The sequence below is a fragment of the Pimephales promelas genome, chromosome 8, assembly GCF_988280905.1.
Source record: "Pimephales promelas chromosome 8, fPimPro1.hap1.1, whole genome shotgun sequence".
Taxonomy (NCBI): domain Eukaryota; kingdom Metazoa; phylum Chordata; class Actinopteri; order Cypriniformes; family Leuciscidae; genus Pimephales; species Pimephales promelas.
This window is the reverse complement of record NC_142776.1, coordinates 10,737,746-10,764,757: the sequence shown is the minus strand read 5'-3', so window position 1 is coordinate 10,764,757 and position 27,012 is coordinate 10,737,746. Positions and strand designations below refer to the sequence as shown.

The window sequence follows — 27,012 nt, the reverse complement described above, 5'->3', positions numbered from 1 at the left end:
TATTGTGAAATAGTATTACAATTGAAAACGTTTTTTATCTCAATATTTTTCAACATCTAATTTATGTAATGGCAAAACTAAACATTTTGGTGCTAAAAAAAAACCTTATTATATTCTTGAAATGTATAAAACAGCTGTGATTTTTTCAGGATTCTTTAATAAACATAAAATTTAAAAGAACAGCATTTATTTGAAATAGAAATGCATCTATCTATATTATTATTTATTATATTATATTATATTTAATAAAATCTCAAGCCATTACAAAACAGCACTCTTATCTCATCTACATTCCCAATGCGCAAACTGTGCACTCTGCACACAGGGATGTAGTCAAATGTGACAGCTTAAGAGAGGCTATCCTGTGGGTCAGTTTCCCAGATATATCTCCTGTCATATGGCCTATTTGGAATGCTCACTTTAAAAAACTCCATTAAATCAGGGACAACTTCTTAATGGCTCTGTCTCACCCTTCCGCCCCTAGGCCAAACCTAGGGTTACTAAAGTTGTAAAGGCATGGGCAGGCTGCATCCCTATAAACACTACCTCAGAGGTCAGCGCTTGCTGCAGGAAAGGCAGTGCTGCATAAGAAAGAAAGCCCTGCACCCTGGAGCAACAGGACAGGGAACTAAATAGTAATTGCAAAACAATGGTTAAAAGGCTCCTTAAAACGAAGGAGTTGTTATACTTTATTTTACATCAACGGCCACAGGGCGAGAAAGGACTGCGCTCAGGTCTCAGTGAGACACAAAGATACATCTGACTAATCCAATCTGAATAATGTTTAATTATTAGCACTCCTGAAGGGGAGACGTGTGTAGGGGGAATGACCTATGAGAATAATGTACAGTCAAACGAGGCATTTAATTAAAAGCAGTATGAAGAGCACTGCGGGAAAAGATGACTTCAAATCATCTTTTTATTTTCGGTAATTAGGTGTGCAAATATAAGCCAGTGCATTTGGGCAAGTGCATATCAACATCTCGCATTTAAATTAGCAAGTCAAGGGAAAAAAAATACTCCTCTTTAACATGTCACCCAGCTTTAGGGCTCTTTTTGTTCTTCGGGATAGATGTAGCCTACACACACACACACACACCTGATTAATTCAATTAGATGTGAGCTGAAGCTACAAAGAGCACATTGAGGTGACTGTGTTTGTCATGCCCTATAAACCTGGTGAGGAGGAGGGGATCCGGTAAGATCAGAGTCGAAGAGTGGGATAAAGATAGAACAAGGCAACCCCCCCCACCTCCCCCCCCCCCAAACACCACAAAAAAAAAAAAAAAGAAGAAGAAAAGGAGAGGGGAATTTACCAATGATGTTGCAAACAAGGGGTTGGAGACAATACCGACAATGAATGAATTTAAAATAGGCTTAGCTCCCATGGGAAGATTCTAAAGGAAGAAGGGAAATGGTTCAGCTGCTTGGCAGAGCAGACGGTCTCATAAGCAACCTGGGCAGAGATGTCGCACTGCAGCCCGGATGGCAGACACAGTTTGGTTGAAGATTACATGGGACAATAAACTCTCTGATACAGAGAGAGAGCGAGAAATCAGTCATCATTTACTCACTGACATGTCTTTCCAAACCTGTATGACTTTCTTTCAGGCCAGGCTCATTAGAAAAACGTACCTGTGGCAACGTTTTGTGAATGAAGCAGCTTTTTGTACTGCTTTTTGATTTTGTCCACCGGGAATCGATTGGATGGTTGTGATTTGCTATTGCTCTCATGTGGGTGACAGGTTGTCCTGCCGCATCATCAGAGAAGAGATGAGATGTCTCTGATGAGAGAGGAAGTTATTTTGTTTAAATATTATGACGAGGGCAGATGAAAATAAAAATGAGCACGGTTAAAGGAGTAGTTCACTTTAAAAAAAAAAAAAAAAACTTTAGCTGATACTTTACTCACCCCCATGTCATCCAAGATGTCCATGTCTTTCTTTCTTCAGTCGAAAAGAAATTAAGGTTTTTGATGAAAACATTCCAGGATTTTTCTTCATATAATGCACTTCAATGGGAACCAAACGGTTCAAGGTCCAAAAGACAGTTTCAGTGCAAACTGTTCAAAGGGCTTTAAATGATTCCAGATGATGAATAAGGGTCTTATCAGTCGTTTAAAAATTATATAACAAAGTTTAAGTTTTATAAGCTCAAATGCTCGTCTTGCTCTGTTCTGTGATGCGCGTTTGTGATTCTCCTGTTCGAACTCGTTCATCAAAATGAACAAATCTTTTTCCGAGTCAATTCGTTCATTTCGTGGAAAAAGATTTGTTCATTTTGACGAACGAGTTCGAACCGGAGAGTCACGAACGTGCATCACAGAACAGATCAAGAAGAGCGTTTGTGCTTAAAACTTAAACTTTGTTATATAGCCTAATATTTAAATGACCGATCGTTTGATAAGACCCGAATCGTTTAAAGCCCTTTGAACAGTTTGCACTGAAACTGTCTTTTTAAAATTATTTTTTAACCATCTTATCTTTTTCTATTTTTTTTTTATTTTTATTTTTTTATGAAAAGTGTGTTCATACTGTTATCCAATGCAATTACATTTATACATTTTTATTTGCAAACATGTTTATGGGCTCCTGTATCAGAGTCTGAATGCACATCATTTCAGGACATTGACAAGAGAGAAGATTTCAGGTTCATGTTTTGTCCTTTAATGGCTGTCTAACTTCAAGTCAGGTTCAACAATCACATTTTAATAGATCAAATTATAAAGTAAAACTAAATAAATATTAAACAACACACCCATGTTTGTATTTCCTCTCTGCACAGTGATAAAGTTGAAGGTAATCCAATCTAAACAGTTTGGAACAGTGTCCAAGCTCTTGTATCAATTGTGAGAAATTGTTAGAGGTATAATGTTTTAAGTTCTCAGTACTAAAAGGGTCTGCTACACTGACTCTATCATCACAGAACTATTTTTTTCCCCCAATGGGAAAAAGACATCCCACCAGATAGGCTACCTAATTCAAGTAAGAAATATCATAATTAGCCAAAAATAGAGCACACAGATGAAAACCAAAATAATCCAATAAACTGGTTGTGGAATGAGTAGAATTAATTAGTAGAATAGTTTTTTTTCCAAACAAAAAATACCATAAAAAGTACTAGTTGAGAAACAAAGGAAAGGATTAAACACTGAAGTAGACTTATCATTGGGAGATGTGCTGATGCTCTCTGCTGGCCAGAAAATGAACTGCAACTGTATTTTTTTAAGGGTCTGATTGGAGTGCCCATTGTTTTCACTTCCTTTTCTTTCTCTTTTTCTTCTTTCCCTCCTTTCCTTTTGTTTGTAATTTTCCTCCTTTTGTTTTCCCTTTCTTGAGATCTGCCATCTCCTCGCTGGCCCTGGCCGCTCGTGCCCTTTTTTTGCCCAGAGGTGTCCGGCCGTACCACGTCTATCAACGCAGAAAATACAAACATAATCTACAGTCAGTGTGTATACGTATAGCTGGGTTCAACACATGTGTCCCTCCAGAAAACATCCAAAAAACTGACCTTAAAGGCCTCCTCCTCTTCTTTGTAGACCGGGTCTAGCCTTGCAAGAGGTGGGATGAACTCCACAGCAGTGAGGGGTCTTTTGGTCTGCTGGTTGAGGCGGTGAGAGTTCAGGACAGTTTGGATCGCCTGAAGAATGTGACCCTGAGTGTAACCATCTGTAACTTTAGCTAGAGAGCTCAGGTCCAGCTTAGGGCCCAACTGAGCACCACTTGCTTGGAGCAGCTCCTTCCACAGAGCTAAACAAAAAAGATAAATGAATATACACAATAATCTAGATTGAAAAAAGCAAAACAAAACATGATGTATAGAAATGCAAACTGTAACGATAAATGTGTTAACTCAATATGTGAAATCGATCTCAGTATGAAACTTATATTAAACACAAACATAGATGATTACTTACTAAATCTCGAAGCATAATCTGGTCTAGGGATCAAAATGATCTTCTTGTAAACTTTACAGAGAGGTTTGATGTCTGCATCAAAAGGTCTGCGTGTCGTTCCCACCACTAACACACGGTCTTCTGGTTTAATAGATTTTAGGACCTTCGGCAGGATTTTCTTTAGTCTTTTGGGTTCCATCTAGAAATGAACAGAAAAAGGAAACAGCTGAACTGAAGAAAACAATAGAGTCCAGCAGGGATGATGCATTTTTGTAAACAATTTTAGCTCTTTTTGTTAAATACTTGAAATATAGTCTGCGGTTAACACAAGCTTAAGATATTTTATTGTATATCATCAATAATGCCCAATGATATGTGAAACGTCGGTTGTTAACAAGTGGCTAAATGGGACTTTAGAGTTTGTCGGGACATTAAAAGTCATCATTCGAAGAGGTAAACTCATCTACTCAAAAGTCCCCTTTAACAGCCTCATTGTGTAATAAGAACATTCTTATTTTTATCCAGGAAAAAATGTTTTTAAAATTAATGCTGAAAGAGTTGTTGGAAGCAAAATGGAACAACAAAACATGCAAAAATCATAAACTTTCATACTGCAGCAGCACTCTTTTAACGTTAGCACAGAATATCTACATCTTTAACCACAAGAGGACAGCAGAGTCCACCACCTCACAGTGACAATGGCTTTAAAAAGAGGTTTTTAATTCATATTTATTGATTTTGTGAATGAAGGGCTAAACAAATGAAGAAGAATATCACAGTTTATGGTCTGGTATTAGACTATGTATGTTTCAAAGTTGTGTTCAAGTGTTCTAATGACTGTGAGCGTGACATGCGACAAACCTCTTTCTCTAGCTTTGGAACTTTCTTGTAGAATGTTTTCTCAGCGTCGCCGATCCAAATCACTGAGGGCTGCAGCTGGCGAGCCACCTGCCAAAACACGACAATGTTCCTCCAACGCAAGCCAAACGGTACAACAACCCAAACAATCATCAGCTCACACAAACAATCCATTCATCGGGCAGAGCAGAAACAACATTGACGATAATCAACACAGCCCTTAAAACAAATGGTAGCACATTAGTAGAGTGAGAGCATGCTTTAATATTATTTGACTGAAAACAATGCTTTCAGTTCAGTAATGTTTAGCAGTACTTTCTGTAAACTCCACAGACTCCCACGAACTATGTTCCCGCAAATTTTGTTTCGGATCAAAAACCTGCCGACCGTTTGGTATGTACCACATTTTTGTAAAAAAGAAAAAAAGAAAGAAAAACAGATGATTGTGCTACATTTTAAACAGTAGCTAAAATCAAAAAACAAAATATTTATAGAAAATATTTAGTCTATCTGGATGAATATAACAACTGAAAGTGTGTTATGGGGTCTGTGGAAAATTTGAGACATAAATGAAGAGTTCAGATGCAAAAGCCTCTAAATGCCATTTGAAATTTTCTTCTAGAATGATCATTTTTATCAAGCTTGTATATTTAAGTTCAGTGATTTCACTTAAATTGCAATGATAATTACCTATTAATTGTTATGTAAGTGAAATTACTGAAATTAAATATACAAGTTTGATAAAAATCATCATTAAAGAAGAAAATTTCAAATGGCATCTAGAGGCTTTTGCATCTGAACTCTTCAAATATTGAAATATTGTGTTTTTTATTATGTATTCACTTTTTCTGGACTGTTGCTGAAAAAATGTGTAAAATTGGTCTGGAGAGATGCATATTTTAAAAAATGATATACAACTAAATATTTTCAAATTCAAATTCAATATAAAGTTAATATTTTCATGATAATATTTTAGCAAGTTTTATATTTTTTTATTTTATTTCAAACAGTATATGAAGAGTTCAGATGCAAAAGCCTCTAAATGCCATTTGAAATTTTCTTCTTTAATGATGATTTTTATCAAACTTGTATATTTAAGTTCAGTAATTTCACTTAAATAACATTTAATAGGTAATTATCATTGCCATTTAAGTGAAATCACTGAACTTAAATATACAAGTTTGATAAAAATCATCATTAAAGAAGAAAATTTCAAATGGCATTTAGAGGCTTTTGCATCTGAACTCTTCATATATATCATATATTTCATATATATTTACACATATCTAGCTCCCTTCATATTTTAAAAGGAAGGGGCAAATTTGAGACATAAATATTGAAATATTGTGTTTTTATTATTATGTATTCACTTTTTCTAGGACTGTTACTGAAAAATGTGTAAATTGGTCTGGAGAGATATTTAAAAAAAAAAAAAAATGATATAGCCTACAACTAAATATTTTCAAATACAAATTCAAAATAAAGTCAATATTTTCTAGATAACATTTTAGCAAATTTTATATTTTTTATTTTTATTTCACACAGTATATATATCATACATTTCATATATATTTACATAAATATCTAGGTCCCTTCATATTTTAAAAGGGGGGGATCCCTTATGAGGGGATCATCATTTTTGGGGGTCTTCTCAAAACAGTTGCGAACCACTGGCCTATAAGGTGTTATCTGTTGCGCTGCATGCATAAAATCTGCATACTATGCATTGTATAAGATAGTAGTATTATAGAAGAATGCTTTTGCCTCAGTCTTGGTTTCCAGAGAAAAGTAAAGCATGGGCTTCTGTTAGTTTGGAAACAGTAAATTTGAACTCCCTTTATTAACCGCTAAGAACTTGAAATCTCTGTCGGCTTCTGTTTTATGATGCGGTCCATAGCGAATTAATCAGCACTGCATATTTCCACACAGGATTTCTCAGATTCAGTTCCATAATGAAAATCATTGGATAAATAGCTGTAATTCAAGAAAACACAAGCCCTTTTCCCACATATTTGAGTTAACCACCTGGATTTGCGGATTTGTTTCAGTCGGATTTGTTTTGGCTTCCACGGGAGCAACATCAGAAGTATGCAGTTATAGGGAACAGTAACAAACTAACCTCCCTAAATATATGTAAATAAAACCTTTCTCCAATGTTTGTAATAAAGAGGGTTGCAGTGGGCAGGAAAGTGGAGGAGTGATTCATCTCAAAACGGCTTAGTGAGCAGGAAATCATGCTGGCACCTGATTTTATTCCCAGCATGCATTAGGAGAGGTGCTGAAAGACCACCATCCAACACAATGCTGAGCGCAGAATCTCAGAATCCCCCTGCCTCATCCTGCCTTGTTTATCTGTGGTGCCAGATGCTCTCAGGAACAGTTCTTCAAGTAAAATGTCCAAGCCTGGTATTCCCCTCTCTTAAAGGAAACAAATATGGCCACAAAAAACTATACTGGTGGGCAACAGCACAAATTACATAGCCTTTTATTGATTTGACCTTTCCATTCTTTGTGATTTATTACTAAAGCGTCATTAAAAAAGGGAAGAGGTGGGGATACAATTTGGCCTTCTAGGTTAAACACGCGAGTTTATTTATGTACCGTACTAAACACTTCTTGAAATGTTAAACAGCAAGTAAACAATGTCTTTCTAGAAGTATTTTGTTGCCACTTTGAGACAGGGAGGAACGTTTTTTCCATTTGCATTAGTGTTTATGTTTGGAAGTCATGCATGCCAGAATATTTCTCATAAACAGAAAGAAACCCATCCCGCAAAGCCTCATGTTTCACTCCATTTCAGAAGATGAATTGATGATCCTGACGATAAGTCTTGATGCAAGCTAAAGTATGCATAGTGATCAATCAGGTATGTCTATCCTTTCAGTTTTTAAGATATGTGGAGCTAAAAGAAGCTCATAGAATTTCAACATTTCACTATCTTAGAATCTTGGCTTTCAATATTCCCAGAAGGGATTTTCAGAGAGGCCTCAAATGGTTTTCCCTCACCTTGAAGACCATGTGCAGGAGGAATTGCAGTCCGCTTTTGCCTGGATATTTGCCAGCTAGTGTTGAAGGGGAGAGGTCGAATAAGTTCGCTCCAGTTTCGTTGCACAGGGCATGGACCAACATCTTCTTCCCGACCCCTGCCGGCCCCGTAAGCAGCACAGCCCGGATCAGGGGCCCTCTCTCATGGACGCACTGAGAGCCTATGGAGACCAGAAGAGGGAGCAGTGAATTTTCCTTCTAAAGGCGATATACTTCAAGCGAAATCAAAGAAAGAACAGATGTGATTTTGATTGCGGACAAAATCAGGACAAAACAAAGTTTGTTCAACGGTTGTTTCGGGAGTTAAAAACAGCTTGCCACACACTAGAGTATATAGGGTAGGGCTGCACGATTATGACAAAAATCTTAATTGTCGATTATTCCTTTGAATTGTAATTGCGCTTAGTAATTGTGATTATCAAACACACACACAAAAAAAACTTAAAGGGGTGATGAACTGAGAAATCAAATTTTCCTTGAGCTTTTGACATCTTTGACATCATATCCTGTAAGTTTCAGAACTGAAAACGTCCTTGTTAGTCCAATAAAGCTTTTATTGACACCAGCCCCAGCAAATGACTCGTTTTTCAAAGTGGGGAACTATGACGGCAAAGAGGATAAAACCCCACCCCCGCAGGAGAAGATCAACGCCTACTTCAACACGGCCGGATTAGCCCCGCCCACTGACTCATTACACGCATAGCTAAATAACATAGGCCAGCCTACCTTGTGATGACAAACCGGATCGAGCTACCAAGCAATACAAAATATTGTGCAGTGCCTGCAGGTTGTGGAAGAAGACAGTCGCTGCATAAGGTTCCTCTGGATTCCAATAGGAATGAATGGTTAAACTTTATTTTTAATGACGTTCCAGCTGATGAGGTAAAACATTGTCCGTCTGTTCGCTTCATTTCACTGAGGATTGTTTTGTAAACAAGACTGGATTTGCAGACCGATTAAGAGTAAAGAACGGTGCTGTGCCTTCTATATTGGATCCGACGGGAATGGTGCAACACACGGACTCTGGGTTGGCCTTTGAACGATTACATAATTGTGGCATCCGTAATTGTAATCACAACTACAAATTTGATTTATTGCGCAGCCATGATATAGGGTCCCTAATATCAATCCCTGTTCTTATCAACCTTGATCTCCTACACTTTTGTCTTGGCTCTGTCGTCCTCATTTATCATAAATTCATTTTCCTGACTATATACTACATTATATAAGATAACCATCTGTATACATCGGTTGAATACGAGTAAAAGTCATGTCAAGATAATTGTCAGATAATTTGTTATAATATAACATTGCTCTATAACAAAGAAGGAAAATCCCCTTTGACTCCAGCTGTTTAAACTCGATTGCACCCCACCCAACCATTCATCTATATCTAAAGACAGGGAGGAACTCCATGCAAACTCTATACTCATTTGATTAGGAAGTCAGATGTCAGAAAAGGTTGATTTCTCCGGCTGCCGGTGCTCGGTAATAGAAGAACAATAGTCGAATGGCTCTCTGGGGCTAAATCACAGGTGGTGTGATTCCTCTCATAGATGCTGTAAGGGATCCAACTGGACAGAGCTCAGGATGCAGTGAGCTGGCATGAATGTGAGAGACACAGAGACACAAACAGAAGCATACACAAATATACGTCTACCAGTGCTCACACAAACGTCCGGCCACACACACATTCAGACAAACAAACATGTCTGCCCAGAAGGGAGGCTTACACATAACAGGTGCTGCACATTATCACGTCTCTGTTCTCAATGAGTCCCAAAAGTGCTGTAAAAGTATAATTGTGGTTCTTATTTGATATCTTTATATCTAAGTCATTATTCACTGAAAATCTTGGAATCCATCCATCTCTCCTCGCTGCATCCATGAGAATTCATGAAAGTAGCAATCTCTGATTCATTCTTTTGAGTTGGCTATTTTCAGTGAATAAGTTGATTCAGTTCACAAAACTGCTCTAAATGATTCATTCACAAATCAGAAAGTTATTTTTTTTAATCACTGACTAAAAAAAAATGCTGATTGGAGGGGAAATGAATAACTTAAATTTCTCTTTGTTCATCACAAAACATTATTGAAAATCTTGAAGTAAATAATATGAATATGAATATATTAGAAATGCTTTAAATACAGCGCAGTTGTATGGGATATTAACATACTTTCATGGTGCTTAAGTATCCTTTTTAAAGCTTGAAAGTCTTACACTGCATCTAAAATGAAATACTTTCCTACTATATAGTATGCGAAAAAAGTATGCCAACAGAGTATGTCTGAATACATACAGGTAGTAGCTACTTGAAAAATAGTAGGCGAAAAATACTTGGATGTCCTACTACTTCCGACCGAGATTCTGGTGCGCATTCGATGTACAATTTACTATCCCATGAGGCCACAGGAGAGGATTTGTGAATGTAAGTGGTAACTGGTAGGTTGTGTGATGGTAACAACATAGTGGATGTAGTACGTCTGAACTTCATTCATACTATATTCATTGAACATACTTTAATCTTCACAAATCTTTCAAACGCAGTACCTACAAAGACAGTGTGTAATTTTGAACGCACCGTTGGTCCCTATTATTGTAATAACATAGAGCAGGACAGTTGTGATCCTGGATCACAAAACCAGTCACAAGTAACATGGGTATATAACAATACATTGTATGGGTCAAAATTACCGTTTTTTTTAATGCCAAAAATCATTAGGATATTATATTAAGTAAAGATCATGTTCCATGAAGATATTTAGTAAATTTCCTACTGTAAATATATAAAACATTTATTTGTGTGAGTGAATGCAGCACAATCGCAAATATAAATGGACAACTTTAAAAACAATTTGCTCAATGTTTCATTTTTTTTGCACCCTCAGATTCCAGATTTTCAAATAGTTGTATCTCGGCCAAATATTGTCCTATCCAATCATACATCAATATTTAATAAGCTTTCAGATGATGTATATATCTCATATATATCTATAAATTCTCTTGTGTTCTACGGATGAAAGAAATTCATATGGGTTTGAATGAAATGACACGATGGTGCGTAAATTATGTCAGAATTCTCGTTGAAAGGGTTCCTTGAAGTGAGAAGTATGTGTAACCCAGTTTTAGAGAAAAAAAGGCAGACATTGAGAGCATAGAGCAGCTCTCTCTGTCATCTCAGTGATAACTTCACAAGTATAAACCAACTTTTACACTTTAAGGACTATAAGCAGCAGGGGGCGATATAAATAGAAAAATCACATTGTGCTAGCTGTGTTTGTATAGGGCAGAGGCTACATTCAAATATTATCCTAAATAATATACAAGAATTAAATTGTCTGAAATCACAGTAGGCTGATATTTTTATCTTGTGTGATTTGTTTTTTATTTTTCAGAGTTTGCATGCTTTTTGTGCTATTACCCACAATCCCTTGCACAATGGAAAAGGATGAGTTTGTAATGTGTCAAGGGTGCAAAGCCAAAGCTGCTGCTGCATTTTGTATTAAACCTAAAACTTAAGAAATGATAACTGGAATGCCCCCTCAAGTCAGAGTTCCAACTTGGAAACTCGGAGGAACGCTCACACCCTGACTTGTGTGTCCAAAATGGCTTCTCAGCACCTCAACAGTAAGTGAAACAGAACTGTTTATTAGCACTATTGTTTGTCTTTGTCTCAATACAAACATTACTTGCTAAACTCTATCTGGGGACATTATTTGTGCAAAATGCTTCTTTTTAATAAACAACAAAGGTTTGCTGGACGCATCCATCTTGGTTTTCCGAGTTGTGTACATACTATAATGGTAAATGTTATATATAATTCACAAATTTTTGGAAATTACCACCACAAAATCAGTCATTTTGATCGCAAAAAAAAAAAAAAAAAAAAAATCGTGAAATCCTGGAGGGACTGATTCAGGTGTGATTTCATTCAAAGCTCCAAAATCTGACTTCCAAGGTAAACACACCATACGCACCAGATTAGCACTAACAGGCCTCAACTGGATAGCAAGGTTGGATCATAGTTTGTGAGTTCTAAATGTATCTCGGGTATGAATCACCGTATTTAATCATTTGAACTAAATTACAGTACAAATGGTTCCAGTAAAAAAAAGTAGCATGTGGTTAAATGGAGAGTTAAGCTTTTTAAGCACTGTAAGCACTTGAAGAAGCCCACTTGCTGACACATAGAAAAGGTTCCATAGTTTATTAGCCGACAAAATTTCCCACCCAGTGCTACACAATTAAAAGTATGTACTTTACCATCACCAGCGAAGTGCATACTTTTATTGCACACTGTAAGCAAGAAGATTGGAGCACAGCCTGTGTAAGTTTATGCATGAATTAATGTGTATCTGCGTGTACACTCCACTAGCACCATGGTTTAAACCTGATTATCCAAAATTGAATTAACTTCCTAATCTCTCCCAACAGCTCTGTTAAAAGGGCCATTGTGATACGGAGGAAGTTCACTTGACCTCAGAATATCTGCAATGTTTATCAAGTTTAAAATGGTTTACAGAAAAGCACAATGAGGAACACTGTGAGAAACTTGTGCTTTTCTGCAACCACAAGGTAGTTAGCCTATACTAACCATGGTTCATAGTTCATGAATCTCACCCTGTCCCAGTTAACAGCCGCTGGCTTTGAAGTTCAAATCAGATTTACACTAGTCCGCCCTTAAAAACGGTGGGAGCGATTATATTTCTAGGGATGAAAATAACAGAAATGCAATAAAATCTAATCTAGTGGGGTAGATCTAACAAAAGTGAGAACTGAGAGAAACATACCTCAGGCCAGGGCAGCATTAGTCATTTTTAAAGAGGGGCAATCATCAAAAACACACTTAAAACTAGGATTTATGTCATGGCATCCCGGGCAGGAATTGTGGAATTATGAGTATCCCCTTTTTAACCCCCTTTTGTGTTGAAAAGACCAGTTTAGACCAAAATAAAATTTTATGTTGGTTTGTGTCTATTTGATAGTAGTTCTCAACTTGTTTTGAACACCTTACAATCAAATACTGAAAGTTTACCAAAATTGATTCAGAATGAACCATGCAAAAAAATATGCAGAGTGATCAGTATGAGACAGGCTGTGTGAGGAAACAATCTTGTAAATGAAATGAAACTGAATTAGTTTTAGTCATATTGCAGAGTAACAGGTGAATTTGTGTCAAAATACTGCAAAGTTTGATGAGGCACGGTCTTTGACTTTGAAAGATTTATTTTGCTCTGCGTTTGCTGTATTGGAAGCAATCTAGTTTTGATTTGCCCTTGCAGTGTTACTCTCCTCTGGGAATGCTGTGATGACAGACCTCTGGAGAGACATCACACACTCTCATACCACGAGATCTTTAGGGATATAGACGTCCTGACTCCTTTGTGTGATTGTTTTGCTGCTGCTGACTGAGGTGTCTTTGTTTTAGCACTGAGCTCTGTTTATGTGGTAACCCTTTTCTGCCTAGGGCCACGAATCACTGAGGGACAATCTAACGTTCCCTGCAAAGAGTTGTTAAGGTTACAGCCCACCAGGGCAGCGTGTGTATGATCAGTCCTGATCCCTGGGCTGATCCCATTGCTGGGTTATTAAATGAGAAGTGAGTGCATAGAGTGAATGTTGGTGTTGATAGTATGATATGGGACACCGGGCCTTGCTAGGCAATGAAGCATTCACTCCAGAGAAAGTTACAAAAGACCATGAGCTGCTTAGTAGGGTCAAGTACAGTTCAGAAGGGCAGACAGGGTGCATTTTATTACCTACAAACAAACATGTGCGCATGGATCTAATAGTGCTACTCCTGAAAAATTGATGTGAGCAACTATACAATTCCCTAGAGGCTCGAGCGCAATGGTGGTGTTTTTATCCATAAAAACTTGTTAGTAGCTTCAAGTTGTTTGGAACTTCATAATGCATTTAGGTCTGTTTTAAACCAGAAGAGATACATCGTTTTTAGTGCAGGAACCAAACTTTGCAGATGATCCAAGACTATCAAAATAAATGTATCAATAGTTTTATTTTATTTTTTGTACTTTTTAAAAATTAATTTACGTGAGATATAAACACTTTTTGACCTGGGTATTAACTAAGGCTTTATGCTGTTATAGAGACTATTATTTTTTTTTTTTTTAACATTATGAGTCTCAAAATTATTTTGTAAAATATATTTATCCTATTTCATATATCTCAAACACAGTATTGGGACAAAAAGTTTGTTGATAAACGTGAATGTACCTATTGATGAACCAGTGCAGTATCTTTTTCATTGGAAAGTAAAAGTGTGATTTTTTATTTTTTTTTGTTAATGTATATATTGATGTTTTGTTTCAGGATTCATAGATTTAGACATTTTTTGTTAAAACTGGTAATTCTCAGGTTACATGTTCTTATAAATTTCACATAATGAAGTAAAATGATTTATTATTTTGATTATTTCTGTAGGTCATGTAAATTTGAAATTCAGCAGTTCAGCAGAACACACTTCATTATAGTGACATCATCAGAGTAATGCCAGACATTTGCAGGTGTTTTTGAATGATGTATGATGACTAAAGCAAAGAGAAGCACATTGGCTAGGTCTGACTAGTCAGAGCTGGTTACACTCACCCAAAGGGAGAATGCCATACAGTGCGATGAGCTGTCTTACGTCAGAGAGAGATGGCATGGGCTCAATATCTGCTTGCCGCAGTGTTGTGCCCAAGTAACTGTATTCACCTAGAGAGACAAGGAAAAATATATGCCATACTGCTTTAAATATGCTAACAAACATCAGACATCAATGGCTGCTTGCCAGCACCGCATCATGTCACCGTTACAGGTTTCCATGGAACACAAAAAACAATGTTAGAGTAACAAAGTTGTTCCGACACATTGCAGTCAATGTGGTTTGCTATACTTTAAATACCACACCCTATTCCCGAAAAACAAACTAAACAGAAACTGAAATTTTAAGGCTTCACATTTCGTGTCATTTTAGAGCAACATTAGGTTGCTATGCTGTGCAGTTGAACCATTGATGAGTCATAAAATCCATTGTGGTGCGCACACACACGTTTACAGGGGTGTGATTAAGCACTGTGCATGTGTCTGTGGTACACATGCAAGTCGCTTTAGCAGTAAAGCCCAGTCTGAAACCCTGGGCAATGCATTTATCATAAAACTGATTCACTTGATTCACTGATGTAACCGTCTGATTTCAATGTGCTTGTGAGATGTAACAAATAGCAATACATGAAAACCACTGAAAACAGTGTTCTAGGAAAAATCAATGTACACTAAATGTTCACATCAAAGATTTAGCTCTGACACTGGACTTTGTGTACTTGATGTGATTAAGCTGAACTAAGTCCAAAAAGTATCAACATAAATACTGAAATGTTTAGCAAACAATTTACTTCAGAGGCAGCTTGGAGCCCCCATTAGTGTGACCGCAGCCACTAAACTGGACAAGAGTCTCGGTTTTCATGTGGCATTACACTGTGCCAAGAGAAAGGAGACTGATTTCAGCAAGTGCAACATGTTCCTGGATCAACATTCCAATCAACCAATCAGATTTGAGGGACAAGTTTACAGTTTATGTCAAGTTCAGGCTTACAGCCAGTGTTAGGTGCCTCTATGTTGTTCACCTATCATTTCCCCCTGATTTTGGGGATAACTTAGGGGTAGGGTTAGGTTTAGGGGTAGAGATATGATTGGATTACATTTTTGGACAGGAATGTTATGTTATGTTGACCCAAGAACGCCTTTAACTCGCAAAATCAGGATATACTGAACTTCTTGCGCCAAACTAAGATAATGAACAATAATGTCTGACCAATAATTATAATAAGAATAATAAATAAAATATAATAATAATAATAATAAACAAAATAAATTCATAAATTTAAATAAATCATAAAATTTCCCCCAAAATTAATTTTTTTTAAAATATGCTTAACTTTTTAAAATATAAATATAGTTCTTTTTTCCTTTTTAAAGTGTGATAATCTTTAATTTTATTAAATAACATTTTATTTTTAATTAAATTTATTTAAATTATTTAAAAATAATTTCAATAAATTTAATAAAATTATGCTTTATTTTGATAGTCCACTTTAGACATTTTACTAAATATAAGCAACTATTTGTCAACTAACTCTCAGAGTATTAGTAGACTATTAGATTAAGGTGAATAAAGTGTTATCAGATATTAAGCCGACAGTCTACTAATAATCTAACGACTGAGAGTTGACATGTAGTTGCAACGTTACTTATAGTTAGTAGAATGTTTTAATTGATTTAAAGTGTTACCTAAAATATTTTCAACATTTAAAGATAATTCAATTCAAAATGTGTACACCTTAAAAAAATAATTAAATACATTTTTGAGTGTAATGTTTAAGCATTAATGCAGAATTAAGCAAGTGAAACAAATTATAGGGTTAAAGGATTAGTTCACTTTTGAAAAAACTTTTGCTGATAATTTACTCACCCCCATGTCATCCAAGATGTCCATGTCTTTCTTTCCTCAGTCGAAAAGAAATTTAGGTTTTTGATGAAAACATTCCAGGATTTTTCTCCATATAATGGACTTCAATGGGAACCGGATGGTTCAAGGTCCAAAAGACAGTTAATAACTGTTTCAGATGCAGCTTCAAATGTCTTTAAACGACACCAGACGATGAATAAGGGTCTTATCATGCGAAACGATCGGTTATTTCAAAACTTATTGCAAAAATGTAACTTTTCTAAGGACAAATGCTAGCCTTGCTCTATTCTGTGAGGCGCGTTTGCAACGTCACGTATTACGTAATTACGTTCAAAAGGTCACGGGCGACGTAGCCGAAAGTACAGAGTCAGTGTTTACAAGTTGAACGCATAGGTTGAACGTGCAAACTAGCTCAAACACCGTTTACAAAAAAAGGAATTAAAAGGAAAAACAACGATGTCGGACGATTTTGATTCTGTACTTCCGGCTACGTCGCCCGTGACCTTTTGAACGTAATTATGTATTACGTGACGTTACAAACGCGCCTCAGAGAATATAGCAAGGCTAGCATTTGTCCTTAGAAAAGTTACATTTTTGGAATAAGTTTTGAAATAACCGATCGTTTCGCATGATGAGACCCTTATTCATCGTCTGATATCGTTTAAAGACATTTGAAGCTGCATCTGAAACAGTTATTAACTGTCTTTTGGACCTTGAACCATCCGGTTCCCATTGAAGTCCATTATATGGAGAAAAATCCTGGAATGTTTTCATCAAAAACCTAAATTTCTTTTCGACTGAGGAAAGAAAGACATGGACATCTTGGATGACATGGGGGTGAGTAAATTATCAGCAAAGGTTTTTTCAAAAGTGAACTAATCCTTTAAGAAGACATTACAGAATGTTAAAGGGACTCTGTGTAGGAAATACCCCCATCTAGTGGTTAAATAGTATTTTGCATTCAAACGAATTTTGCTCTCCAGCGCCTCGCATTTTCAAGTGCGTATTGCATCTACGGTTGCCGTTATGTACCAAAAATGCTATGACAGGATGTCTTGTAGTAACACTTCATCGAGTTTTTCTCCGGGTGAACAGGTTTGTAACTTAAAAAAAAACAGCAACTTATGTGTTAACTTATGTGTACAATTTATGTGTCTAGCTGTATAAATTAATTTTAATTCTCTGTACAATCTTATCCACATAGCAAAATCACAATTTTAGCTAATTGATCATTTATATATAAAAGGAAAGCTATAGAAAATCTTACAGAGAGCAATATTTTCTTACAATCATTATCTCTATATTCTTACTGAATTTATAGGTTATAAAGAATTAACTTACAAACCTTGTTTTTAGCACCTTCCTTCACAATAGCTGCGAGTAAAGTAGTCAATAGCTGCTATTCATCAAAGACCTTGTTTAACTTTTTACCTATAAATGTTATACTGTCTATATAATAAAGTACACAACCAAGCAATGACAAAAAAAATTAAGTCAGACTGTAACATTGACTAACCTGTCGAGGAGAAAGCAGGCAACTTCAGCGTCTCTTCTGAAATCTTTCTGCTGCATTAGCTATTTCCACGGTTGAAAACGCTATCCCGATATTTAAGGCCATTGCACACTGAGTACGAAATTTTCGTATGCGTATTTTCCTGTACTTCAGCCTAAAAATTCGTCACGCATAGAAACCTTGCACACCGAGTCCGTTGCGTATTTATTAAACCTTTGCGGGAAAAAACGCAAAAATACCAAATGGATTCGTCAAGCAGTGAGGCCCTCTCTCATATTGAAAAGAGAAGAAATAGAAAATATCCATCTAATCCTGAAATTGCGCCGAGAGGAAGGAGTTCATTATCAAGAAGTTGCGAATTTATCCTGAGCGATTCAAAATTTACCTCAGAATGTCAGCGGGACAGTTTGATGCTTTGCTAGCGATTTTGGAGCCACATATTAAAAACAAGACCACCAATTTCCGTGAACCAATCGATTCTGAACGGAGACTGGCAGTGTGTCTGGTATGGACCAGGTATGGACACACACAAACACACACACACACACACACACCCGCGCGCGGCCCTGTGGAAGCGCTGGGCAGACAGAACAGCTAGGCTGTTGTTGTGTAGCCTATGTATTGTGTATATTGTGCCCAAATAATACATTAGTTATCGAATAGGCTGCTCAATCACACCTTATTCGATCCTAAATTTCAATCTGATTGAAAGGGGAGGTTTATTAATTTCATAATCCAATATAGAGAAGAGAACATAAACACTTGATCGAATTGAAAACCGAAACTGAAAGCACGGCGCATAATGTTCAATGATTTGAGGACGAGCTCCCCCGGCCCTGAATTGTCAAAAGACCTCTCAAAATGCTGGCTCTGGATGCGAAAAACGCAGAAAATCGAACCATATCCGATTAATTTTATGACGGAAAAATGAATGGCCTTGTTTTTTGCAATCTCCGGTCACGTTTCCTTTTTCTTTCAAGTCTGGCCTTTTTTTGCGAGGAGGATGCATTCTCCTGTGACTCGGCATATGGTCCGCAACAAATAATAGAGCAAAAGAGCAATCAGCAATCATAGGAGTGCAATGCAGCCGTTTAAACTTGCAGGGAATGCGCCTCTCAATGTGACGTGACGATGGCTCTGAGTCTGAACGAAAACGCGTTGTGGAAACGCGTTTGGCTGGTGGTACTTTTTGACCCTCTCTGCTATTATAGTTTTCAAGATGGCGGAACGGACATGGAAGCCTCCGTGAACCTACCCGTCCCATGTACATAAAGATAATAAATTCTTCATTTACGAGGATAAGTCAGATAATTTGCAGAGGTATTTGTACACCATTGAGGACATATTTATGAATAAAAATATTGATTTCAGATAATAAAATACCTAAAAATCTACACAGAGTCCCTTTAAAAACTAAAAAGACGTGACATTTATCTCAGTGGTGTATAGTTTTTACCTATGTAATCTGATAACTTGACGTTCATTGGCCTGATTATGAAGCCTTCCCGAACAAGTTCCTCATATAGAGATTCTATGGTCCTAGAGAGAAGACAAAAAGAGAGGTAAAAAACAGAAAAAGCATTGCAAACAAGAGAGCAAACTGATCAGTCATGCTGTGTATCTGACGCAAATTTCTATTACATCACAGCGTTCGGAGCCAGCCGTGAATTCTTGTGCTCCACGTGGACGTTTGCCAGGCACCCCCTGAGCTCCAAACCCTGACACTCACTTGAGCACTTTCCTGAACTCTCACAGTGCACTGGTGTTTAACATATGACCTGCATCTCCCAAATATGCTCTTTTAGCAATGATTAAACTACATTTTAATATTCTTGAGAAATAGACTTTGCATTTTAAACCAGTTTATTTATTCAAACCTGTCAGCTGTGAGGTCCTTCTCTTTCTTCTTCTTCTTTCCAGTCTTCCGCCCTTTCTTTTTTTTCTAAAGCAAAGAAAATGTGTTTTTAGTTATAGACAACAATATAAAAAAATAATTTGGAATCAAGAATGACAGGGGAAGGAAAGTATGTGGCGTAGATATTATATTTTTCCTTTAAACCATTTTTCCAAAAAACATTTTTTCCTGGTTTTTAGATTGAAATAAGTCTTAACATTAGTTAAAGTGCGTGATTAGATTAGTGTCAGTTTGTAAAGGAAGTTTATTTTCCTTTTAACAACAAGGCATATCTACATGTCTGTTTCAGTGTATTAAATCTTCCAATCCTACAATGTAACATGTAAATAACAAGTGTGTGGCATATGCGATTGTATCCAAAATGTAGAAATTCGGAAAAACCTCTGGTGACTTAACATAAACAATCACTGTGTGGGATCAAGTGATGGTCTGTACATGTACACCCAGCACAGTCGTTTTTATGCTGCCTACTTGAGGAGACACCTTGGAACTTGCTGTAATTCAGGGCTTTTCAATCCACAAATGAACCAGACTAGCAGGATTAGCAACCAGGAATTTCCACGAATGATATGTAACCAATCGTTTTAAATATTTGTTCGGCGAGTAATACTTTGTAGAAACCCTCTTCATTTTCTCAGAAACTGGGACTGAACATACTGTGATTCCCCCAAATATTTTTATGGAGAATCTTGGATCATTTTTTTGGCATTTCTGAGTATGTTAGTTTAAGAAATTATGATAGGAAACTTTTCTCCTGCATTTATATAACAGACAGGATGAACTTCTGCTAGCATTAGCTCAGCTTGGGCGTTGCATGTTCATTTAACAAACAAACCCTCCCTGTTGCATAATGTTCAATTTGATGTTCCCAAATTGCATGGGTTCCTAAATTCACTGAACGTTTTTTAAAATTCCAACAAAGTTCAATGTGCAAACCTACTTCGATGAATTAACAGCTGGAATTCAGTTTTACGCCAGCAGATTTGAATAGGGTATCCGTGTGCCTGCATTTGCTGAGTGATTAATGATAAAAAACATCTTTGTGTATAAATTACACACATCGGACAGACAGCGTCTGTGACCGATTTAGCTGTCAAAACCTCTCAGCGTAAAACAACTCAAGCAGGGTGCCAAATATGTTGTTGAGGAATTCTAGCTCTTGTGCAGGCATGCAATGAGGCCTTTTTCTATGCTTCTTGTTTTGGAGAAGACACAATAGAGACTGATTGCAGGAAATATGGAGATGGATTGGTCTCCTATATATTCCCATATATTTATAGGTCACAGTTAAACAGAGCCACACACATATTCACATACATACACAAACAAAAAAATCAATCTTTTTATACAGTATGTATATTATTCTGTCTAAATATTGCCAGCGTAGTAATTGATGTCTTTACTTTGCAAATATAAATGTCTAGAATCTGCCTTCAAGATGTAAACACACTTCGATAATACTGCTTCCAGGTCAGCTTTTGTTTTGTTTCAGGGTAAAAAAAAAAAAAATATATATATATATATATATATATATATATATATATATATATAAAGTTTAAAATAATAAAATCATGACACATTATGAGTTGTAATAAAGTCACATTGTGAGTTATAAAAGTTCAATTATGAAAAGGATAGCAGCAATTGCAAAAAAAAAAAATAGTCCCATTGTTTTTTACTCTATAGGTTAAAGGGTTAGTTCACCCAAAAATGAAAATTCTGTCAGTATTTACTCACCCTCATGTTGTTCCAACCCCGTAAGACCTTATCGTTCATCTTCGGAACACAAATTAAGATATTTAAGATATTAAGATCGCTCCTGCATACAGTCCATAGGCTTCTTGAGGGACTGGCTCTTGCTGTCCCCGAAAAGTCATTAAAGACATCGTTAAAATAGTCCAAGTGACTACAGGGGCTCAATCTTAAGTTTATCAAATGACGAGAACACTTTTGTGCGCAAAAAAACAACAAAAATAACGACTTTATTTCAACTATTCGTTTATTTCTCCCTCTGCGCGAGTCAGGTTACTAGTTTAATAGCGTAAGCTTCTGTTATTGTACGTCACACGCATCACACACACATGAACAGCGTCGGCCAATAGTGAGCCTACGTGTGACGTAGCTTTACGCAATCACACTACGTTAACTGACTTACAGGCTCATGGAGAAGGAAGAGAATAGTTGAAATAAAGTCGTTATTTTTGTTGTTTTTTTGCGCACAAAAGTGTTCTCATGGTTTGATAAACTTAAGATTGAGCCCCTGTAGTCACTTGGACTATTTTAACGATGTCTTTAATGACTTTTCGGGGACAGCAAGAGCCAGTCCCTCAAGAAGCCTATGGACTGTATGCAGGAGCGATCTTAATATCTTAAATATCTTAATTTGTGTTCCGAAGATGAACGAAGGTCTTACGGGGTTGGAACAACATGAGGGTAAGTAAATACTGAATTTTCAGAATTTTCATTTTTGGGTGAACTAACCCTTTAAGGGTTCAGGAATAGAATTTACACTTTGTACAGTATAAAATTCATTATGCCTATAGAATGTCCCTAGCCTGGTTAAAACCATACCATTCTCAGTTGCAACTGAGTTATGGTCTGGCAAAGCGTCATAGACAAATCATTTCGAGAGGGGCGTCACCAACGGACGTCGCGGGTAGACCTAAAACCAATCAGAGCAATGAAGGAGATGACGTATGCAGAGCAGCGGCCGGTGGAGAAACATCTCCAAGTGTTGTTCTTTGCTCGGTTCAAAACGCTTAAAACAGACACGATAGCTGATTCGAATGAGTGATGTTCGATGGCGGCATCCATCCTACAAAAGCTCGTGTAAACCCCGCCCCATCGTTTCTGATTGGTGCCGCGATTTCGACGGATTGGAAATGGGCTTGAATGAGCTCTTTGCCAGACTAACTTTCAGAGCAAATCTAAATTTGACAGAAGTTGTCTTGGTTTTCCCAGGCTAGAATGTCCCCATAAAACATGGAAACTCAATGTGTGTGTGTGTGTGTACCTGGTATTCCCAACATTATTCGGACCAAATATCCCACAAGGATGATCATACTGGTAAATTTTGACCTTATGGGGATTTTTTTTTTTTGAGCATACTAAATTAAGTGTTTTAAAAAAATCTAAAAACGCTTTTCTGTTATTTAAAAAAAAAATCTAAAAAAGTTTTCTGTGATGGGTAGGTTGAGGTGTTAGTGTAGAGAGATATAATATACAGTTTGTACAGTATAAAAATCATTGCATCTAAGTAGATCCCCATAAAACATGGAAACCAGTGCGTGTGTGCGTGTGTGTGTGTGGTAGAGGAGGTGGGGAACAGGGGCCCTATCAAAACACAAGCTGACGAGGGCAGGACACCTTTACTAATTCTCTGTCCAGACCACATTCCTGGTCGTGAGGGCAGATCACTGTATGACCCCAGGGCCTCTCACACAAGGTGCATAAACAGAGGGCGGAGAGTAAATCTCAAGATCTGGATTCATCCAGGCTAAAAGACACATTACAGGGTTTTACAGACCAGTCACCATCTATAATCTGAGGAACATCAGGGAGCACTGAGCATCTGTACACTGTCACTCATGCAGAGAATTTCAAATGCGCTTAAAGTCTTATCTCATGTCTGCCATTCACCTTTTTACTACTTTTCTTGACTTTTTTCTTTTTCTTTCCCTTGTCTCTGTCCACCACCAGTTTAAGGTTCTTCAGTTCCTGCCTCATCAGCTCGTCCACCTGAGACAAATATAAAAACATAGATGGAGAAAGAAGAAAAACATGTGATGGAATGAATTGAGCCACAAGGAAAGCGAAAGAGCTTAAGTGTTTTGTTTTCATAGAGTGTTATGACTTTAAGAAAATGTAGTGCACTGCAGAAAGAGTGATGATTTCTTTACTCCCAACCAGGATTTGAATTCACGAGGGTCCGAGACAAAATTATGAAGCCTAGGGCCCCACTTCGCATATTATTGGCAGGTTAAAGATGTGTTTACGGGACCCCTTCATCACATGACCCTGATTCCCCCTCCTGATGACAGCTCTGCTCCCACCTGAACTCTGAGCTCCTCTTCAACTTCCAATCTCTTCTCCTCTCGCACCAACTGAGCATCGAAACTTTGAATGAAGTTCTGTTTTTCATCTCGGCAATGCCAAACGTCTGCAACGCACAACAAATCCACAGAGGATGTTGGTTTATGTAAAACTAAATTTCAACAACAGTGATAATATGATCATTCCACAGGGAAAACGCCATAGTTATTGACACATCTAAAATGACGAAGCATACAGACATTATCTGACATGTGAAAACAAACTTGAGTTGGACACAAAGCATCAAAGAATAGTCAGGAGAACATCAGTCAACACTGTGTGTAAAAAAAGGAAACAATTCTGAGAGGGGTCTGGAGGGCCTCGGTCGGACCTCCTGCGTGTGAAGCGTAGCGGAAGCACAGGTGCTGTAGTCTGGGTGAGAACGCAGCGTCTGATTGTACTCCGTGCTGCGCTCTCACGCGCCACATCCTGACAGGAAGTCCATTTCCACCCAATTCCTGTCCTGGCTAAAGGCAGTACGCCAGGTTGATTTGGAAACTGGAAGAGGACTGAATGGCAGGGTCTGACCACACAATGAGTCTTAAGTTGTTTTTCCCTGTTTTGTTCATTTGCATATCATAGAGACAAAAAACAGCAAACTTAATCTAAACTGGCCAGGACAAACATTTGTGAATGTTAGATATTACATTTGGCAGATGATTTTACTCAAAGCAACTAGCAGTAAATTCAACGTTGGTTTATATTTTTTATCAGTTCATGTATTTACCTGAGAATCAAATCCATGACATTGGTGCTTGCGCTACATAAACAGCAGGGTTGTGCACCTTTTAAAATTCAATCCATTTGAATTCATTTTTTAAATTCATATTCCAGTTTCAGTTTTTCAGGTGTCAGTCAAATTTCAGTTTTTTTAAATTTCAATTGAGGCACCAAATAGGAACTAGACCCTAGTTGATCGAGTACATAAAAAATTTGAGTGAGAGCGCAATTCCAAAAAAGCATTGATGGGAGTGGAAAGTTATGCAAATTAACATCTGGTTTAAATCATCCTTTTTTGGGCGGTAAATAAATAATGGCGCAAATACCAATAAATTGACTACCCCAAACCTTTGTAAATCACCTTGAAGGATTCATTTAAAATACTCTACTCCGATAAATTTTGCATCTGAACGGGAAACTCCTACAAATGCACATGCAATAAGGTCAGCCGCAAAAAAAACCCTGTCCACGCCGTATCAGTGGTAATTTTTCACTGTGTGTCTTCAGTAAATCCTGACAGTAGTTTTTTAACACCAAAAGAGGGTTTGCGCTGGTGCGAGATGTTACTAAATCTCGGCCTATATGTCTATAATAATGATGTAAATTTGGAGCAATTGGGACTGATTTGGTGGCAAATTCCAGGTTTACGCGTCATTTGTTCTTGCAAGTTTATGTCGTGTCCGTAAACACAGATAGCTTCTATATACAGACCAGCTCTGATATGATCACTGGTTGCACTTCCTCAAACAAAAAGCAGTATCAAAAAACATATGACTGCTCTGTAGTCATGCAATTTTACCACAGAATGATGATAGAGAGGCCAAAATTCTGTACTGCAGCTTAAATGAAGCACAAGTAAAATTAAAACTAAATTGGGTAACACTTTATTTTGATGGTTCCTTTTGAATATTCTGTTGACTATAAGTAACTTAGCAACTACATGTCAAATAACTCTCATTTGAGTGTTAAGACTGTCTGCTTAAATATCTTCTGACTCTTTACTGTGTGCGGTCCTCCAACAGACATTCTTCTGAGTAGAAGTAACTTTGCAACTACACGTCAACTTATTTGAACCCTAACCCTACCAGTCTACTAATACTAACACTCTAATGAGAGTTAGTAGACGTATAGGTGCAAAGCTACTTCTAGTCAACAGAATGTGTTAAAGGGACCATGAAAATAAAGTCAAAATCAATTTAACACAGAAAGACTTTCAAGATAGACTCAGAATGTTGCCTTCAGTCTTTTTTTTGTTTGTATTAGTTTGTATTAAAAAAAGTTAAAAAGTCACTAGACCCTGTTGGTGGCTTTTTGACTGATTGACCATGTTGAACCAGTGTTGGCCAGTCTTTGAGAGAGATCACTCTGATTGGCTGTTCAGCGTATTGAACCAATGAACAAGAATTATAGTTGAATTGATTGTGTAAGAAATGATTGTTTAATGACAAGAAGTCATTGCGTAATGATTGTGCAAATATGTAAAATGGCAACGTAGCTAAGCTAATAATGGCAGGACTACACGTTTCAGGCAAGTGTTTCCTGATGGAAAAATGTACTTCCTTTGGTGTGGACCTTGTGCTTTGCAAATCTGCAGATCATTTACATGCACAAACATCGATATTAAACACTAATGGAAAGGTGAAATAAAAAAAAGCACAACAGGTTCCCTTTAGATTCTGAATTTCGAACAACACTAATAAGCAGTGTTGTCAAGTTCACACAGGGGTCAAAGGTCACTGATGTTAAAGCTCACTCTAGTGGAACCTAAAAATAAGCATCGGACTTTGAAATGAGATCCCTCGGTGAGGTCAGAGGTCAAACTGCCGTCCACAAAGCCTCCTTTTCAAAGTCACATTTTCAAAACATCCCGGGGCAATACGATCCGTATAATTGCCTAGTTCCTTCAGAGGGATGCATTCACATAGCCTGGCCTGTTTGTTTAAAGACAACATCCACCTAACTCTCTTGAAAACACATGACTGTTAGGGGTCAGCATTTTAAACCTACTTTATTGGGGCTGAAGACCTGAGAATGGTCCAACCCCACACAGTGCAAGAAAAACAGACACTACTGTGGATGAACAGAAAAGCAACAACATTTCTCGTGACACGGCGGCCAGTTTTGTGGGAAGGGGGCGGCCACACACATCTGCTCTGAACATGGTGTATATACAGCACATTTGCCACCCACCATATGGGGATTGAGTGAAAAAACACTTCAGGGGCTGGAGGGCGGTCAGCTGTATCTACTCTGCTAGGCTCCGTGGCGACCTGTTATCTTCACGGTATGGTCTTTTGTACCATTTGTGAAAATTTGTATGCTGGTCAGTATACGACGATGGAGCTGCACTCATTCTGAAAGCCTGTTTTGCTTGTTTGTCCCGGTCATTCAGCTAACAGTGAGAAACAGACACTTCCTTAACACGGCTCTCCTGTGCCAAGAGACTGAAATGAAATCAATCAGTCACATCCAGCAAGTGCGGCATGACGTTGGGATGCAGGAAGGG

General features: G+C 37.4%; 1 protein-coding gene across 2 annotated transcripts in view; it reads right to left on the bottom strand.

The window, feature by feature from the left end:
• Positions 1 to 2,855: 2,855 nt before the first annotated feature.
• The window catches only part of drc11 (dynein regulatory complex subunit 11), a 68,075-nt gene continuing 43,918 nt past the window's right edge, over positions 2,856 to 27,012 (bottom strand). For both annotated transcript variants that reach the window (XM_039681931.2, XM_089133923.1), the window contains exons 10-19: positions 23,747 to 23,853; positions 23,334 to 23,432; positions 19,657 to 19,721; positions 19,236 to 19,318; positions 14,406 to 14,513; positions 7,760 to 7,959; positions 4,757 to 4,843; positions 3,917 to 4,094; positions 3,511 to 3,749; positions 2,856 to 3,410 (exon numbers count right to left, since the gene is read on the bottom strand). In XM_039681931.2, coding sequence (XP_039537865.2) covers positions 3,255 to 3,410; positions 3,511 to 3,749; positions 3,917 to 4,094; positions 4,757 to 4,843; positions 7,760 to 7,959; positions 14,406 to 14,513; positions 19,236 to 19,318; positions 19,657 to 19,721; positions 23,334 to 23,432; positions 23,747 to 23,853 — 1,322 coding nt within the window. In that variant the 3' untranslated portion in view covers positions 2,856 to 3,254. The remainder of the gene's footprint in view (positions 3,411 to 3,510; positions 3,750 to 3,916; positions 4,095 to 4,756; positions 4,844 to 7,759; positions 7,960 to 14,405; positions 14,514 to 19,235; positions 19,319 to 19,656; positions 19,722 to 23,333; positions 23,433 to 23,746; positions 23,854 to 27,012) is intronic.